This window comes from Amborella trichopoda, chromosome 4 (assembly GCF_054954075.1).
Source record: "Amborella trichopoda isolate Santa Cruz 75 chromosome 4, AtrichopodaSantaCruz75HAP2 v2.0, whole genome shotgun sequence".
NCBI classification, from domain to species: domain Eukaryota; kingdom Viridiplantae; phylum Streptophyta; class Magnoliopsida; order Amborellales; family Amborellaceae; genus Amborella; species Amborella trichopoda.
Genome location: NC_142339.1, coordinates 59,735,696 through 59,753,656, shown reverse-complemented (window position 1 = coordinate 59,753,656; position 17,961 = coordinate 59,735,696). Strand labels below are relative to the sequence as shown.

The window sequence follows — 17,961 nt, the reverse complement described above, 5'->3', positions numbered from 1 at the left end:
CTTGCACTAAAAGTGAATCCCCTTTGTTAAACTTGGACAACAGTCGCATTGCACGCCCTTTTAACTCCACATCCAATGGCTAAGAGAAATAGCCGTAGCGTCTTACGGGATAATCAAATTCAAATTCAATTTCAATTTCAATTCAAATTCAATTCAATTCAATGCAATGCACAAGAAAACAAGAAAGTGGGTGGGAGAATAGCGATGGAGGATGGAACAGAGAGGAATGTGGTGGGACCCTTCCCCATCTCTCTCTGTATTGTTCATAAATACATGCAAGCAAGATAGCAAGGATATTGACCAAAAGATGAAGTTTGGGAAGGAGATGAGAACTCAGATGGTGGAGGAATGGAGAGATGCTCACGTCAACTACAACTTGCTCAAGTCCATTTTGAAAGATCTGTTGCATTTCAGAGAGAGCGTTAAGCCGCCTCCACCTCGTTTCAGGAGGACAGTGAGCTTGTATCGCAGTTTCAGTGGCCTAAGCAACCGCTACACCCACCACCGCCATCAAGATAGCTCGCTTCACCAAGACAACGACCGTGTCATTCTGGTAAGTGGCAACACATCCGCATCATCACAAGAAAACTATCTTACTGGGGTATGGCCCTTGATAGAATATAAGGTAAGTCGACCCCAAATAATTTGGATAAAGCTTGGATGATAATCACAAGTTTTGTAGAACTAACTTTATAACCTCCTTATGGGATTGTTTAGAAAGAGATCATCTATATTTTACACATGGAGGTCACAATCATTCACACTTATTAGATTTCAAATTGGATGGCTTGGGAAGAAAGGTCTTTTAATAGGGAATCATATAATATTTTTTTTTACCCTTTTTGTTTTAGCAAAAAATCACTTACAAGTGGTCTTATTACAATAACACATTTTTTAAAATAAAATCAACAGAACAATAAAACCAAGATCTTAAAATTTAATGTCATTGAAATAACTATGCACTATGCTTGAGAATATAAAGATAAGATTGTAAGTAATAAAAATGAAGGGGGCCCGAGATTACTTCAAGCAGGCTTATTACACTCCACACCGAGTCATCACCATCCGATAGCGCGGGATCAATAATCAACTTTCAATCTCAACCAAAAATGCAAGTTTAGGCCAAGCCACACCAATAGAACATGAATCCCTTTGATTATAAACACAAACCCTAAGTGATATCCCTTAGCAAGCTAGTTTAAGAGAGATGAATTCTCTTTTTTGCTACACCCTAAAACCTGTAGCTACAAATCTATAGTTGAGAGATGGGAGAGAGAAGAACCCCATAAGTTAAACCTTTAGCCGAGATCTCAAAGATGAGAGAGTGCGATGTGCCCAAAGCTTTCATGAGAGAGAGAAATTTTTCTTAAGAGAGAGAAATTTTAAGTTAGGTGTGCCCCTTTGTGGGATATAAGATAAAAAGATGGGAATTAGGTACAAGAGATAAGGTGTAGAGATTTTTTGGGTAGAAACAATCCATTTTTATAAGTTTTGAACAAGATTAGGGTTTCTTAAGGTTTTCTTTGGCCTGTCTCTTCTTGTGAGATTGGATATGAACTATTGATATTGGGTAACTTGTGGGTTCAGAGATTTGAGCCATCAATTCCATAGATGGGCCATCAACATTATGAAAGGTGCACGAACCATTATCTCCCTTTCCTAAATCATTTTTCTATCAATAGAAATTATATAAATTAAATTAACTTAAATCAAAATAATGTACATACCATAAAATAGCACAAGTCTACTCAATACTTCTGCAAAATCTTTCAAAGACATATCAAGTCAATATCTTCCAACTATATGGCCACATGTCATATCATTAAAAAATAGGAAAGAAAATAAAGGGTGGGGCGTGCCACCCAAGGAAGGCACTTATAACCCCCACCTTCTAAAAATATGGTGGGCCTATGTGCACAATGAGCCCCATGATATTTTTATATATTTAAAATTAATAAAAAGATTTTAGAATTTTATTTGAATATTTAAACTATTGTAAAATCAATATTTTTAATTTTATAAATTTAAATTTCATAAATAAAATATCCATCTGTTCATAAAAATTCAAATAATAATTGTAAAATAATTTATATCATAAAACAAACATAATTAAATTAATATGATGGGAAAATGATCCATATGGCATAGGAATCAATAATCATGGGGCAATCCCCCTTCAACTGTGGACTACAGACCACACTTGCTTTATCTGACCGATCCAGTGTTTCTCATGACCCACAGTCCAAGTAGGAGCTCATTAGCGGGTCACCAAAGTCTGACCGATGAGCCAAGGGGTCGCAATCCTAGTCTGTGGATTACATGTCCTCCTCTAGAAACGAGTCAAGGTCACCTAGACCTGATGCGACCACAGCTCTATGGCGCATAGGGGTATCACTCGCATATGCATACGCTTTACTATGAAAGGTGGCTTACTTGCTTTCTCGAACGATCTATCAATATGCATGCCGTGTGATGGCATATGGATGAGGCTTTGGCCCCCGTCTCTGTAGGCCACCATCATAAACAAGGGTCACACAGTTCCTCAGCTCACTCATTTGGGCATATGCTCCAACTTCATTAAGGGATGACCTATTAAAACCATTCTCGATTTTTTCTCTATGCCCAGGTAACATGGGTTTTTCCTAACCGACTGGACTAGATCATCAAGCACAGTTCGGTATCAACAAACACCATTTGCTTAGTATGACCCACGAGGGACCACACTCCCACTTAGTTCATGTTCCACTATATTATTTCATTTTACAAGCACTCATAAGGCTACATAAACCCAACATTAGGTGAATCAGGAAGTCTGAGAATTATTTTTTTGGAACTTTATGTCGACACTCTTACAACCACCTATTTTGAAATTTAAGGGACAAGAATGATTATGACCTTCATGTACAAAAGATAAATTGTCTCTTTGTAGACAGTCCTATGACTTATAGCCTTACATGTTCTTGATACATTTGAATGCAGAAGTGTGGTTTATTACTTGTATTCGACCGATTCTCAAGCGATATTGAATTCCTTGACATACAACATTATGCTGGAATATTATAGATCAGGAGATCCTTGTGTAGAGGCATTTCCTTTATTTGAGATTATTAGAATTTGGAAACCTGTAAATCAATTTTTATTAATTGTTTTTATTTTTTGAGAAAATTAGACTTTGTATTACACATATGTAGACATTTTGGTTGATTAAATCAAGTTTAACATTCCAAAAAAAAGGAGATCTAGTGTGAGAACACATGCTTATTAGTGTCTTATCCACATTTGTCATTTTTTAGTAAAGTAGATGGGTATTCAATCCTTTTCCCTCCTCAAATTACAATAGCTTCTAATGCTTTCTAAAACAGTAACATCATTTGGTGTGAATGGAGTATATTTATTGAAATCTAAAAGGGGAGAAACTAAGCAATAGTTTGAATTTGTAGCAGGCATGTGTTTTCTGGTCTTCTTTATCATGGAATGGCCTTTCACTTTGGCACTTTCTTTTCCACTGTTTTTGTGGTATTCAGGTTGTTATGATTGTGTAATTCCCACCATTTTCTTGAAAGCTTGAAAAGTTTTGACTTAGCCACCTTAAGAAATGAGAGTAACTGATATCAATAATCCAATTTATCTTTGAATCCCTATTTGCTAAAGCATCATAGTTTGGTTCTTTCAGGGTCGAGATTAGCATGAGAGCTCCTTTATTTTTTGTGCTATGGTTTACTTCTTTAGCTTCATTATGAGAATATACAAGGATATACTCGTTGCTTTCTCCATTCCTTCCTTCATCAACACCTTTTGATGTACCAACATCACCCTGAATGAACTTCAATCTACAACTTTTTTCTTCATGCCCAGTACCTTTGCTCTTGCATCATCAAAAAATAGTAGGACTTTGTAGCTTTTCTCCATCATGAACATTTGATTTTTGTCATTATTCGTGGAAAATCATTTTGCTTATATGAAAAAGAGAATCTTGGGGGCTTCATCTTTTCTCATTCTAGAATGAATTTGTTCTTATGATAGGTAGGGGATGTTGCTCAACCTTTTGTGGAGTTGGAAACCTTTCTTATATTTCTCTTGGGTATACCTTGCACTGGCATCTCTAGTTCCTAATAGTTGTAGGAGTATGAAGGATTGTCCTCACTTGAACATCTTTTGTTGCATTGGAAACTTTCATAGGAGATGACACCATGCTGCATATCACTAATTGGCTTCGTCTTGTATGTTATAACTTTATTAGGTGAATCATGTGCAACAAGATGGAATGGAGGAGTACGAAACGGAACTTCTCATGTCATCTGATGAAGGGGCAGAATATGAGAAGGTTTTTTTCAAGAGGCTGGATCTAGAGTTCAACAAGGTTAATCTATTTTACAAGACAAAGGTAGAAGAGATGATGAGTGAAGCAGCTTCACTGGATAAGCAGATGGAAACCCTGATTTCCATGAGAATTATTGTTGAGAAGCCTTCTTATGGATCAGATAAAAGGCCAAACAACTCAGATTATTTTTCTACCAAGTTTGCATCATCCAAGGATGCATTGGGTGATGTTAGCAACTCAGGTGATTCTTGCAAGTTTCATCTTCCACTGTTTCCATCAACATTAAAAAACGAAGATCCTTGTCTATCAATATTCTACTGACTAGAAATTTTGTTACTACTACCAATTGCTTGTTCTTTTTAAAAATTACTGGATAGGTTATGAAATTGATTATATGTTACTAGTCCAAGTCATCTCTTGCTCAAAAATCTAGTAACCATTTTGCTGTTGAACTTGGTTTTCTCCTCTCGTAATGTTCAACTTATGTCCATTCATTGGTATTTAAACCATGATAACATGCGTTATCTTCTGCTTGTCATTGCTAGTTTATAATTGGATAGGTTATGAAAATCGTTAGAGACTTCATTAGTCCAAGACTCCACGTTATTTCTCGTAAAGAAACTCCAGTAACCATTTTCCTGGCAACTTTGGTTATTTCTTTGGGTATCTTCCTTTTTATTTCCAATTTCTTGGTATTTAAGAAAGATAATATGCATAGCTTGACATGATTAGTACTTTGTTCTGTTTCATTGAATGCTCATTATTATATGGTAATGTTTCTGAATTGTATTCTTAACCGATTTTACTTTGAGCTCTGAAGTCCTAACCATACTGGTACTTCTGTTTTTTTTCAAATTGCATGCTGTAGAGATCAATCGCATAATCGCTTGCCACTTTTTTTGTTGAACAGTCTAGTTAGCATTACACACACGCAGACACTCTTCAACATCCACCTACAATCCTCTACTGTTGATAAAGTTTTTTCCTTTTGAGATTGACGTGGGTCTAGTTCTGTAGATTGAGTTGATAATTATTTATTCCAATTCGTTGGATCTTAAATTGATTTTGTCATGATAATCCTGACGTAGGATGAATTAACCAGAAGATCCTTGTCTATGTTCAGTTAAATTGGATTGTCCACAACCCTTGTACTGAAAAGGTGATGCTTATGCATGGTTTAGAAATGATCAGAATCTTTACTGTTCTTCTACAATGGGCTCCATTGGTTTGTTTACTATTCTTCAACAATGGGCACCATTGGTTCTTTTTCATTTCTATCTTACCATCATGTCTATTAGACATTTGAAGGATTGTCTAATGTGTTTTGATTTTAGAACAGCGTATTATTATATCTCTTTCTATCAAATGAGAGTCTTCTTCCTGCTGTATAGGGAATTACCACATGGATGTAACAATTGAAGATGCTAAGAGTGGTGAGATAACTCAGAACCCTGATTCAATCTTGGTTCGACCAAAGAAATATAACAGAAGAGCTCTGTCAGAAAAGTGGAATGGACTAGTCATTGAAAAGGTACCCATTGAAAATTTTAAGAAAGTGGAGATCAATATCACCCCTGAAACTCCACACTCCACGATAAAGGCCTTTCTGATGGACCCCAAAAACAAAGACCTACATTTAACCCGGCAAGGCCTGAAGAAAACGGAAAAATTACTACGAAGGGCATTTATAGAATTTCATTTGAAACTCCTCATTTTGAAAAATTACCGGTAAATATTTACCCTCTTCCTAAAGGTTTTAGTATATCTGCATTTTTTATCTTTTGTTTATAAAATAATTGAGCAGATCTATTCTCTTTTTTTTATACCTTTCTTCCATTTTTGTTGGCTTGTGAATAAATTCATAAGAGTATGTGTTTGCTTTTGCATTACTATTAGAATTTTATTAAATTTCGATACTTTAATTTAATGTTCTAATCTCTGGCAATGGCTGCAACAGTGCCTTGAATCTTTTGGCATTCTCCAAGATCATGAAGAAGTATGACAAGGTCAATCAAATCCCTAAAACTTTTCTGATTTCTGATTTTGGATCCTAAGATCTATCTAATCAACATAAGACATAAGTTTTATTAACTCTATGCATGACTCATTTAGAAAAGGAGTTAATATCTAAACAAAGGAAAATGATAGTCACTTACCCAGAGCCTTACAGACACAAGTATCTGTAGAAACCCCACCCACCACACCCCCCCCCCCCCCCCCCCCCCCCAAAAAAAAAAAAAAACCCAAAATTAGAAAAAAATCAGAAAAAAAAGATACGCTATGCATTGCTAAGCAGCAAATCTGTAGAAATAAAGAATAATACATTTGATGGATGATTTTCCGCAATGATTTCTTGTTCTAACCTTTGGCTGAATGAAAGAGTTAGCTTCTCTCATCACCATCACAGCCTCATCCCAACTACTTGGGGTCGGCTAAGTTAGCTTCTCTATGAAATGAATTTTATTAAGTAATTAATATGTCCTATTGTTCTTGGAAACTCTGACTGATCTTTTTGGACAGGGAATTCATGCTTTGGTAATGCAAATTGTATGGAATCTTAAAACACTGCAACTAAACTATATGATTTTGTTTCACTACAGATAGCAGAAAGGCATGTGTCACGGTCTTACTTGGTGATGGTGGATAGGTCTTACCTTGGCAGTTTTGAGGAGGTTTGTTTTCAGATTTTGAGAGATACAAAGATAATGCAAATTTACATTTACTCTTGGAGATGTCACTGAAATTTTCTAGTGAACTTGTATCTTATGTTTCTATTTTGTTTTTTTTTATCGTAATTTTCTTTCATTAGTGGTTCTCCCACAAATTATCTTTGTACTTAAACTTGACCATGGTCTGTGGACTAATTCACCTCCACTTCTTCCAGGTTATCAGACTTTTGGAAAGGGTCGAGGCTACCTTCATCAAGCACTTTGCAAATTCAAATCGTGCAAAAGGGATGAGGGCCTTAAGACTACAAGCCAAGAAAGAAAATTATAAAATAACCTTTTCCTTAGGTGAGATGCCTCTAACTTGTGCTCGAATTATATTTTGAAGTTTCTACATTGCCACCTTCAGTTAGAATGTGTGACATTGGTGCAACATTTATCTGGGAAAACCATTGCTTGCAGGCCCCCTTTACCGTTTAACAACCCATAGTCATGCCCCACATGTGCATGATGGAATCCTTAGTCATTTGTTACGGAGGAGTTTGATAAACTGCCATGACTATTGATTCCATATTGCTCCTTTATGAAGCCTTGGGATGCTTATACATAACTTAGAATTAGGAGATTGTGGTGTAATATGCATTTTTAAAGTATTATTCACAGTGCGCAACATCATTCCTAATCAGATAATAATGATGGATATGATTCATGTTGTTCTTATCATTATTATTTACCTGAACATATGAAATGCATAGGAGTTTGGCATGGAGATGCAAAATCAATTGTATAAGTGATGCTATTACGTGTTGGTTATATCTTACAAGATTTCTCACTTGTGATGGGCTGTAGCTACATGTGCAATTGTAGCCATGGGTTTGACACTATTACGCAACCTGCATCTTGCATGCCCTTCTTGCTGAAATTTTGGCTCCATCAATAGGTTTGTTTCCATTGAATATTTGTAGAGTTTCTTGAAGCTGGGTTCACTTGAAGTATGTGAAGCTTCATGAGTGTTTGGATGAGATGGTCATCTCCTGGTTTCTTTAGACATTTTAACTGACGCTTCATGAGTGTTTGGATGAGATGGTCATCTCCTGGCTTCTTTAAACTATTTTAAAATGTCTTTTGGAACTCTATAAGTATAGCTTTGTTTATGCTGTCCTCCTCTCATCTTCTGACCATTCATGCGAATGGAAGTTCCAAACTTTTCTTATGGTTATGTTTAACGAGGATATGAAGGCCCTTATAACTTGGACTTAATTTTTACAGGATTCTTCACTGGTTGCGTACTAGCCCTCTTGATGGCTCTTAGCATACTAATCCATGCAAGGAAGATTCTTAACAACCATGGTGGTGCTCAGTATATGGAAAATATCTTTCCTCTTTATAGGTAATGCCTTCATGAGATTCAAAAAAATATATCATTTTAAGATCTTTTGAAAAGTCATAGTATATTGATTATCAAAAGAGTGTGATGTCTTTAATAGATTTGTCCTATTCCAAGTGTAATTTTCATTTCAGATGTTTTCTCCTTGGAATAGGACAAATCTATTAAAGACATCACACAAATGACCACACACAAATGCAAGTTCTCTGTGGTATACATCTCTATTTGTATGTAATTTCGAGTATAACTTGATGTACACTTCTTTTAGGGGATGACAAACCATGTGCCATTTCCTTCATGACAAACTTTGTGTTTAAAATAGTGTTGGTCTGAGGGGATGTGCTGATTATACATGATTGTACATATCATGGTCCTTAGTGCTTTGTCTAACAAAATAACCACCACTGCCATGAGTGTACCGCAGTTTCTAGTTTCTGAAGGAAGTTATCTTTAGCAGCCAGACTTATCTACTAACTTTATTTTTTAATTGCCAATGATGTTTCTAACAAAATGGTCTAATTTGGGATGGCATGGTCTTCATTGCATTATGATGTTATAGTTTCCTGTGTTTGTCAAAGTGATAAGTCCTTTCTGTATTTTATTCCTATTGTTTTTTGTTTTGAGTAAAGCTTCATTGGCAGCATGTTTGGCTTCATTATCCTACACATGCTAATGTATGCGGCAAACTTATACTTCTGGAGGTGTTTTCGTGTCAATTATCCTTTCATTTTTGGCTTCAAGCAAGGAAGTGAGTTGGGTTATAGGGAAGTCTTGCTTCTAAGCAACGGTCTCACAGTACTTTCACTAGCAAGTGTCGTATCAAACTTGTACATGAAGATGAACCCAGAAACAAAAGACTATCAAGCTCTAACGGAACTAATCCCTCTAGGACTATTTATAGTAAGTTTCTTCTCGTTTACATAATTTTTCTTATTACACATATCAGCAAATAGAAGAAATTCAGGTATCATGCTTAAGTTCATGACTGCCTGAAAATCATGAGTTCCACATTCTTCTTCAAAAGATGGCATCATATCATGGCAAAAAAATTTCAATAGAAAGGACTGTCTCAGCTTGTGTCCTTTTCTTTTGCAGTTTATCCTTCTCCTGTTAAGTTGTCCTCTCAACATTGTTTTCCGTTCAAGTCGTTTCTTCCTCCTGCGATCTGTATGGCGCTGTATCTCAGCTCCCTTGTACAAGGTACATGATAAAATCTCATGAAAACAAAACATGGTCTTAGTAAGGAAGTATTAATAATTATTTTTTGACCATCTTTTTACAGGTTTCTCTTGTTGATTTTTTCTTGATGGATCAGCTAACAAGCCAGGTTTACCATGGTTCACTATGACTGTTTTAAAATGTTCTTCATTATCTTGCCTTTCCATCAGTTACTCAGTATAGACAAGTCTCATCCATGAATGCAAAATAATTACTTCACCCAAACATGGCTTAAAAACGCTGTAGTATCAACGTTGTTCTTCAAATACTTACACACCCAATTGTACCAGACCACATGCTTGTCCTGCTCAAATGTGAATACTTGTCTTAATACTTTGATTCTGCGTTCTAATAGGAACAACAGCTCCCACTCTTTGCGTTTCTATCTTTTTCTTTGTCTTATATATATAGGGTGCGGTTTCTATAAGGTTGCAACCTTAAACAATCCAATTAAGGCGCACCTCCAAATTTTATCATAACATGTAATTTTGGTGTAAAATATTCTTAAGATTATCTGAAAATCTATTTTCATATCTAACTATAACATTTTAAACTCCAAAAATAGTTAAGTTCAAGTAGATCGATAAACATATGAAAATCGTCAAAATGCACAGTCTTAGATAATGTATTACAAGATGCACTATTTCTGGGACTCAAAATCTTCTTCTTCTTTTTTCATATTCATACATCTCAATGTTAAGATGATCAATTACAGGGTTTTTCAACATTAAAACAACCTTTTCTGATGGATTTTTTAGGTGCATCTTTAATTCCACATTTCAAGGTCGCAACCTTATATAAACTTTTTCCATATATATATATATATATATATATGAAAATGTTTTTAATAGGGTTGCAGCCCTATCAAAATAACTAAAGTCTTATCTGAAATCGTATAAAAAATTACAGTTCTAGCATCGAAAAACCTTCTAGCATCGAAAAACCTTCAAATCGATCATCTAGGCCTTGACCATTATGATTGTGAAAAAATTAAGATTTCAAACCCTAAAGATAGTGTATATCGTAACAGATTATCTAGACTATCCATTTTGCCCTAAAAATAAGTGTTCATGGATTCGCAAGATTTGTACTATTTTTTGAGCTTCAAATTTTATTGTCGGTATTAGAAATTGATTTTAGGGAAATCATTAGGATTTTCGATGCCTAAAGCGCTTTTAGGACGAGGATTTGGGGTGAGGCTTTACTTTGTTTTCATAAAGCCTAGGCCTTATAGATTCATGTTCCTCTATTGTGTTCTAGCAAGGGCCATACCCTAATTCATAACATGTTTTTCATAAAAGAGAAAAATGTTTCTCGTAGCATAAAATTATATTGAGACTGATCTTGGTCATATAGTAAATAATTGTCATGGACAATCACTCTGAGCCGCAGTGATTTGTTTGCAAGATGTTTTAGGTGCAGGCCATTCGGACACTTGAATATTACATCTGTTATTATGATGGCTCGGGTGATTTTAGACACAGAAAAAATAGCTGCAGCTCAAGTGAAGTTTATACTTCCTTTTTCTTCATTTTAGGAGTGATTCCATATTGGGGCCGTTTTGTTCAGGTAATTCTTTTCAGCCTCCAGAATTATATGTGAATAAAACAATAAAAAAAAATCCATTCTTTATTGTTATATTTGCAACTAAAATTACAAACAGGCTATTTATCTCGTTCTTTTATCATTTACAAATGCTTCAAGTTTGTCAAAACACTTGTGGTTGAAAAACAGAAGCTTAAGGAGTGGGCAATTAGTTGGACAGTACCATCTTGTAGAATGAAATGTAAACAGGAGGTGCCAAGATATTAGCGGTAGATCAGGGGTATTCGATCACAGTTTCAAGTCCAGGCACCATAAATTTTCTCAAATGGTAGATATAATGAAGAGTAGGTGCCAATATATCAGTGGTAGATCAGGGGTCTGCCATCACAGTTTCATGTCCAGTATATCTAGCTGTTGGTGGATACCTGTGATTATCAGTGAAATGTTTATTCCTAAGTCATGATAAACACAATTTTAACTACCGGTGGTGGCTATCCATCGATTGCTCATTATTTCTACCATTAGAGAGAATTTATGGTGCCTTTGGACGTGTTAAAATTCCATGTTTTTGGAGCACCTGCACAATTTATGCAGGATGTTTCGGGAGCTGTTTTGATATGTTGCATCTGACTATACTGATGCATATTTATTGACCTTAATGAAAGTCTGGGAACTGTTGTTTCTGTGGCTTGCAGCGGTGTTGTATTTTTATCATCTTTTCGCGCTTCTCCATGTTGGTTGAGTCATGTTAGTATTGGTGGTCTTGCAGTGCCTACGAAGGTTGTATGAAGAGAAAGATTCTATGCAAGGGTATAATGCACTCAAGTACTTCTCCACAATTATTGCTGTTGTGACAAGAACTGCATTCACTTTACAGAAGCAAATGAGCTGGATGGTTATGGCTCAATTATCATCTGCCATTGCTACTATTATCAGTACATATTGGGACATCGTCATAGATTGGGGACTCCTCCAGCGCCATTCGCGTAACCGTTGGTTACGAGACAGGCTCCTCATCCCTCATAAGAGCATATACTTTGGAGCCATGGTGGGGAGGAATACAGTTCTTTTATCCGCTTTCACTCTTCAAATTCTGTGTTCTTTTAGTGACTCAAGGCGCGTTAGTATCATATTTAATACGTTATTGAAGGTGTTGATTTTTAAAATTGCAGGCTTTGAATATTATTCTCAGGTTTGCTTGGTTACAGTCAGTATTGGATTTTAAGATACCACGCATCCATGGAAAAGCATTGGTAGCAATTGTTGCTTATTTGGAGATCCTTCGGCGAGGCCTCTGGAATTTCTTCAGGTTGTTTGTTATGACTTGCCATTTTGCATGTCATCAGTTGAGAGTGAAAATCAAGTTATGATGCATGCATAAATGTCTGCACCCTCGCACATACACATACACAAGGGGTGGCCAGAGAGGGAAGTGAGGCTCTTTTTTCTGAGGAGAAATATATTCTTCTAGAGATTCAGGTTCTCATATCCTCAGGGATCATTTTATTCTTCCATAGGCAAGTCTGAAGTGTAGGTTTCTAATCCCATTGGCAGTTGTTGCTCTTCTGCCATTGCTTCAATGGAGTCCATCTTGTTTGTATTGAATTGTAGGATCTGCTCCAATGCTATCATATTTGCTATGCTTTGGCTGAAGCGCTGGAGTCTCTCGCTTCAGCCCCCAAACCAAAGCGAAGTAAATCACTCCCAGGTTAAATTGATTATATGACTACACTTGCAGTAATACCTTCAATATATTGAAAAATTTGTAAGATGTACACTTAAAATATATATCTTATCAGAAAAATACCTATGTTACATTAAAAAAGTTATACAACATACATTTTATGCCGATAAATCCTATAAAGTTCCTACTTATGCATATTATTTCCATTTTTTAATTTTTGAAGAATACACCTGAAGACCTTCCTTGTATCTGCTGAAGAACTGAAGCGCGTCCTTTTCCAGACATAATGAAGAACACTCCAATGTAAATCTGATAACAATTGATCTGCTCTTCTTGTGCTAGATGGTCATTCCCATCAAGTATGTATCATTTTACTTCAGGCTATCCATCCAAAGCAGAATCCCAAACAAAAGAAACAGGGGTCTCCTTGTATGTTTTCCTCCTTACACATGCTGGAGTAGTATCACTTATATGTGTTGTTTTTAGATGGTTAATGTGGGAATTGAACATGCAGCCTAGGGGTTTATGCATAGAGCTCCACACCACTAGGCTATGGGTAGAACCAAATGAATCTTTACTGTGAAAGTTTGAGTGTGCATTCATTCCAAAGTTTACAGTTTCCAAGGAATACTTATTTACCCATTACATTGTACATGGTTATGTTTCAGTTCATAATTTAGAGTTTGCCAGCTAAATTTCTCAGGTTGGAGAACGAGCACTTGAACAATGTTGGCAAGTATCGTGCATTCAAGTCTGTGCCACTTCCTTTCCAATACGACGATGAAGGTGTGGATGACAAGGATGACAGTTAGGCAGTATCTGCATCTGTATTTGATATATTAGTCAATTGGTTGCAGGTAACAGAAAGTAGACTGTAATCCAGAGGACTGGTCCACTGGGTCATCACTATCTATTGGAATGACGAACAGATATGGAAAGAGTGCCACTATAGGGGCCATGTCCGTGTGTTCGGGTGGCTCCACTCCCTCCATCAGCATCGATCATTTCAATGGTGGTCATGACTGTGGTTTTGATTGACCACTGGATTAGACTATACTTTCCCTATCACAATCATGTCCCATGCAAATTAGTGAGTCAGAAAGGATTTAATTGTGTTATTGATAAACAATTTGATTAAATCGGGATTTGTATGCTCATGCTCAGACATCTCATTGGGCAGAAATGTTGTGCACCTCTTATGATGGCTTCCATGTAATATATTGTCCAAAATACAAAAACACAGACATGGTGGGCGTATAAAGTAGCTATTCCCTTGCAACAAAATTTTAGATACTTATGTACTTTTATGTACTTTCGTTTTGTAATACAATATCTTTCTAGTAAGGGAATTTTTTTTGGTCATTAGGAAAGGTGTGACATCACTCGCATGGAGCACACTAATGGTATTTAATATTACATGCGCCCCTTCTAGATAATGTCGCACACATCCCTCCTAAGGACCAAAAATATTTTTTACTAAAAAAATAATATTGTATTACAAAGCAAGGGTATATAAGTTATGTAAGTGAAAATATTGTTTTACAAAACAATGGTATATGAGTAAAAATATTGTATTACAACACAATGCTATATAAGTGTTCAAAATGGGTTAAGTACAGTTGTAAAATGCTTTATTACGTGAGCACTTTGACATAACCCTTTCTAAAATTATTAGCGGCCATCAGCCAAATTTCCAATTTAATTCAATATTATCCAAATCTATTGCAAGGAGCACTATTATCAAGATCTGACCGATCATCAAACTAGTGATGGGATTAGTCTCGTTAAAAAATTCTCTAATATGTGTCTAATTTGTCTAGTATGTTAAGTTAAAATGTCAATATGACTCGACATGTCTATAAGAGTTTTTTTTATTTGTGGTAAATTATAAAAAATAAAATAAAAGCATAAAATTTAAAATGAGTAATTTTATTGCAAGAAAAATTAAAATTTATTTATATGTATTTTTAAAATTATTCAAAATAATATTTACTTTGCACACGTGTGATTTAGCAATAATTATTCGCATTGTAATATTTGGTGGAGTGATGGAATATAATTGTCACATTTAGTAGAGTGGTAGTGTTATACCTCTAGTTGGTTGTGAGAGAAAAACACAGCTTAATTTGCTTTTTAGAAACTAAATTTAATTTGCTTTTTAGAAACTAAATTTAATAAGCATTCAAATATATATAAATTATATAATTTTTTAGAAATTGTTAAATTTAAAAAACTAAGATGAGATACGAGTATGTTGCAAGAAAATTTAAAATTCAATTATAATTATAATTACAATTTTTTATTTTGAAAATGACACTTGTTTTGACATTACAAATCATTTTTCAACATAGACATCAAGCGAAGTGGTATTGTGGTGTATGTTATTTGCGGAAGACATAATTTGATCAATGAGACTCGAAGCAACATCAACACGAAGGTAGAACTTTAGATTGTGTTCTAGAATCTATAGGTTTTAAAATTAATCGGATTAAGACACAATATATGGAATACACATTTAGTAATAAGAATAGTAGATACGAGGAGGTAGTTAAGATTGACGGGTCAAAAAAATACCATAAATAGCACACTTTTGACATCTAAGTCGATAATCTAGGAAAATGAAAAGATTCAGGGAGATGCCGCACATAGAATTAGAATGGGATTGGAGAAGTGGAGATGTGCAATTAGAGTTTTATATGATTGCTGCATAACAATAAAATTGAAGAGGCAATTTTATAGGACAACTATGAAACTATCTTTGTTTTATAGGATAGAATGTTGGGCAATCAAGAAACAATATACCCATATGATGAGTATAGATGAGATGAGAACATTGAAATGGATGAGTGACAAGACAAAAAGAGATAGAATTAAAAGAAAGACTTTAGGTATGATTCTAATAGCCAATAAGATGAGAGAATGTAGACTTAAGTGGGTTGGGCATCTATGGTGCAGATCCGGTACAACACCTGTTAGAAAGTGCAAGTTGGTTATAGTAGAAGGCTCAAAAAAGGTAAAAGTATATTCAAAAGGATGTGATTGGAAGTAGTGAGAAAAAAATATAAAAACTTATGATCTGGTATGACCCTTGATAAAACAGAATGATGAACCAGGATTTATATAGCCGACCCCAAATAATTGAAAAAATGTTATGATGATGATGACGACATGGATCAAAGTGCCAGTGGCAAAATTTTGCCTCTCAACAATACTTTTTAGTTTCAGATCCCACAATCAACATAACTTTTGTTATCTAGTCATCAACAGGTGTGGCAATGGACCGGACCGGATTAGGTACCCGACGCGTGGACTCGACCTCAGGTCCGGGTATGGGTCCAAATTTTGGACCGGACCCGTTGCCTGCCTCGGTCATAAAATACTTGGGGAATGGGGAGCTTTTAACACCTCCAACACGCATTGGACCAGTGTTCGATACAGTCTCTCAGTGGGGCTTCATAAATAAAGGTCAATTAATGATAGAAGTTGTCAATTGATCGGAAGACGACAAGTTGAACGAATGGGTAGAACCTCAAACTTTCTTCTGCATACGCACGTAACCCCCAAACATTTCATCATAAAAAAAATTGGAGTAGAATGAATGTTGAAAGAGTCATCAGGTTTCGGTAACATGTCTTGTAGCCACTCACGCATTATAAATAAAAAAAACACGATTTCTTTGACCCACTTTCATTTATTTATTATCTAAAACTCTCCTCACCCAAATTTAATAGTAGAAAAATTACACGTCGAAAAAGACCGAATAGTTGTTTGCATTCTTAGGTTCGACTTTCAACGCACGAGGCGTCCGTACGTACGTACGTAAGTAAAAAAATTATTGACTTTTGCTATGCATACGAATAAGTCTTCGACTATTAGTTTATTATTATTATTGAGTGTCAACTTGAAACTCCATGAATTATTATTGTTATGGTTTGTTTTTTTTTTTTGTTTGAAATATATAAAAAATATATATTATTACAATTTATGTTAGTATTTGGTTCAAATAAAAAATTCTAAAAAAAATAAAAAAATCTAAAAAAACATGAATAAAAATAATGAAAAAAAATATATAAAAACTTATCTGAAGAGGAAGACCCTTGTCAAAGTAGAATTCGAAACACCATAATTCTTGCAACCTACCCCAAATAATTAAAATAAATGTCTCCTACTACTGATGATAACAATGATTATAATTCTACTAACGTATTATCTTTAGGCTATTAGGTTGGGGTAGCTTTATTGCAACATTAACTATTATGGTAATGTGGTTGGTTCGTTACTCTTTAGTCTTTCTCGGGGATAGAACTTACCTCTAATCAAATTTTTTTCTCATTTTTGATACGAAAATATATTTTTTTCGCAAATACTCTCAAGTAAAAAAAAGACTTTTTCTTTTTTTTTTTATGAAAATACCTTTTTTTGTATATAAAAAATTAATTTTTGGCGGGATGTTCACGTGTGATTACGCACAGTACTAAAAGCTACATGGGATGTCGAGTTGCTTTTCATTATCTGCCGAACCCCTTCCCAATCCAGAACCACTTTCTATCGGACCACCTTTTGAATCTGCCATACCGCCATATAGATATACCGGACCACATGTGCTAGACCACAATGTGCCAGACTGCCTGCCATATAGATCAGCCAGACTGAAAAGCAAAGCAATAATGTTCTTTTAGATGGTGAGTTCAGGGCCAAGAAAGCGTAGAAAACCAAAGAGATGCAAGGAAAGACTTGATGTTAGAGATAAAGATGGAGTTTTGAGGGAGAGATGATGATGTTTGAGAGAGAAAGAGTTGGAGTTTTAAAAAGAGAAATGGAGTTTTGAAAGAAAGAGAGAGAGAAAGGGATGAAGTTGTAGGAAAAGATAAAATTTAGATAGTTAGCTTTTGTTTGGGTCAAAATTTATGATAAAAGAAGCCAATTATTGGGTGTCAAAAAGTTAAAAATAGAAAATAAATAGATATTTTTCGTAATAAACTTGTAGTGAGCATTTTTGCTCTTTAAAAAAAGCGCGGGGTAAAAAAAAAATAAAAAATAAAAATGAAGATGGATGAATAGGTAATATAGCTGTTTTACGGGGGCAGGCAGCTGACATGGCCACAACACAGATATAACCCCATATCTTCGAAGAGGGTAC

At 35.2% G+C, this 17,961-nt stretch overlaps 1 protein-coding gene across 17 annotated transcripts; it reads left to right on the top strand.

Annotated features, from left to right (window-relative positions):
- The first annotated feature begins 295 nt into the window (after nt 1-295).
- LOC18422051 (phosphate transporter PHO1 homolog 3) lies at nt 296-14,105 on the top strand. 17 transcript variants are annotated; one of them, XM_020664785.2, is made up of 14 exons: nt 296-553; nt 4,241-4,562; nt 5,713-6,049; nt 6,279-6,327; nt 6,922-6,993; nt 7,206-7,335; nt 8,257-8,377; nt 9,016-9,274; nt 9,470-9,574; nt 9,657-9,701; nt 11,009-11,161; nt 11,907-12,185; nt 12,310-12,446; nt 13,525-14,105. In XM_020664785.2, the coding sequence occupies exons 1-14, from the start codon at nt 308-310 to the stop codon at nt 13,631-13,633; spliced, it is 2,364 nt and encodes a 787-aa protein (XP_020520444.2). In that variant the 5' UTR covers nt 296-307; the 3' UTR covers nt 13,634-14,105. The 17 variants fall into 17 exon arrangements, with proteins under 17 accessions (XP_020520444.2, XP_020520461.2, XP_088722327.1 ...); XM_020664802.2 differs by having other exon boundaries at nt 13,512-14,105; XM_088866201.1 differs by having other exon boundaries at nt 296-625.
- Nucleotides 14,106-17,961: the final 3,856 nt, after the last annotated feature.

Excerpts from the sequence above, each read along its gene's own strand:
- LOC18422051 (XM_088866201.1), top strand. The coding sequence starts at position 308 with ATGAAGTTTGGGAAGGAGATGAGAACTCAGATGGTGGAGGAATGGAGA. Across the intron at positions 9,702-11,008 it reads TGGATCAGCTAACAAGCCAG|GTGCAGGCCATTCGGACACT; the intron begins GTTTACCATGGT and ends AAGATGTTTTAG. Across the intron at positions 12,447-13,524 it reads GGCCTCTGGAATTTCTTCAG|GTTGGAGAACGAGCACTTGA; the intron begins GTTGTTTGTTAT and ends TAAATTTCTCAG.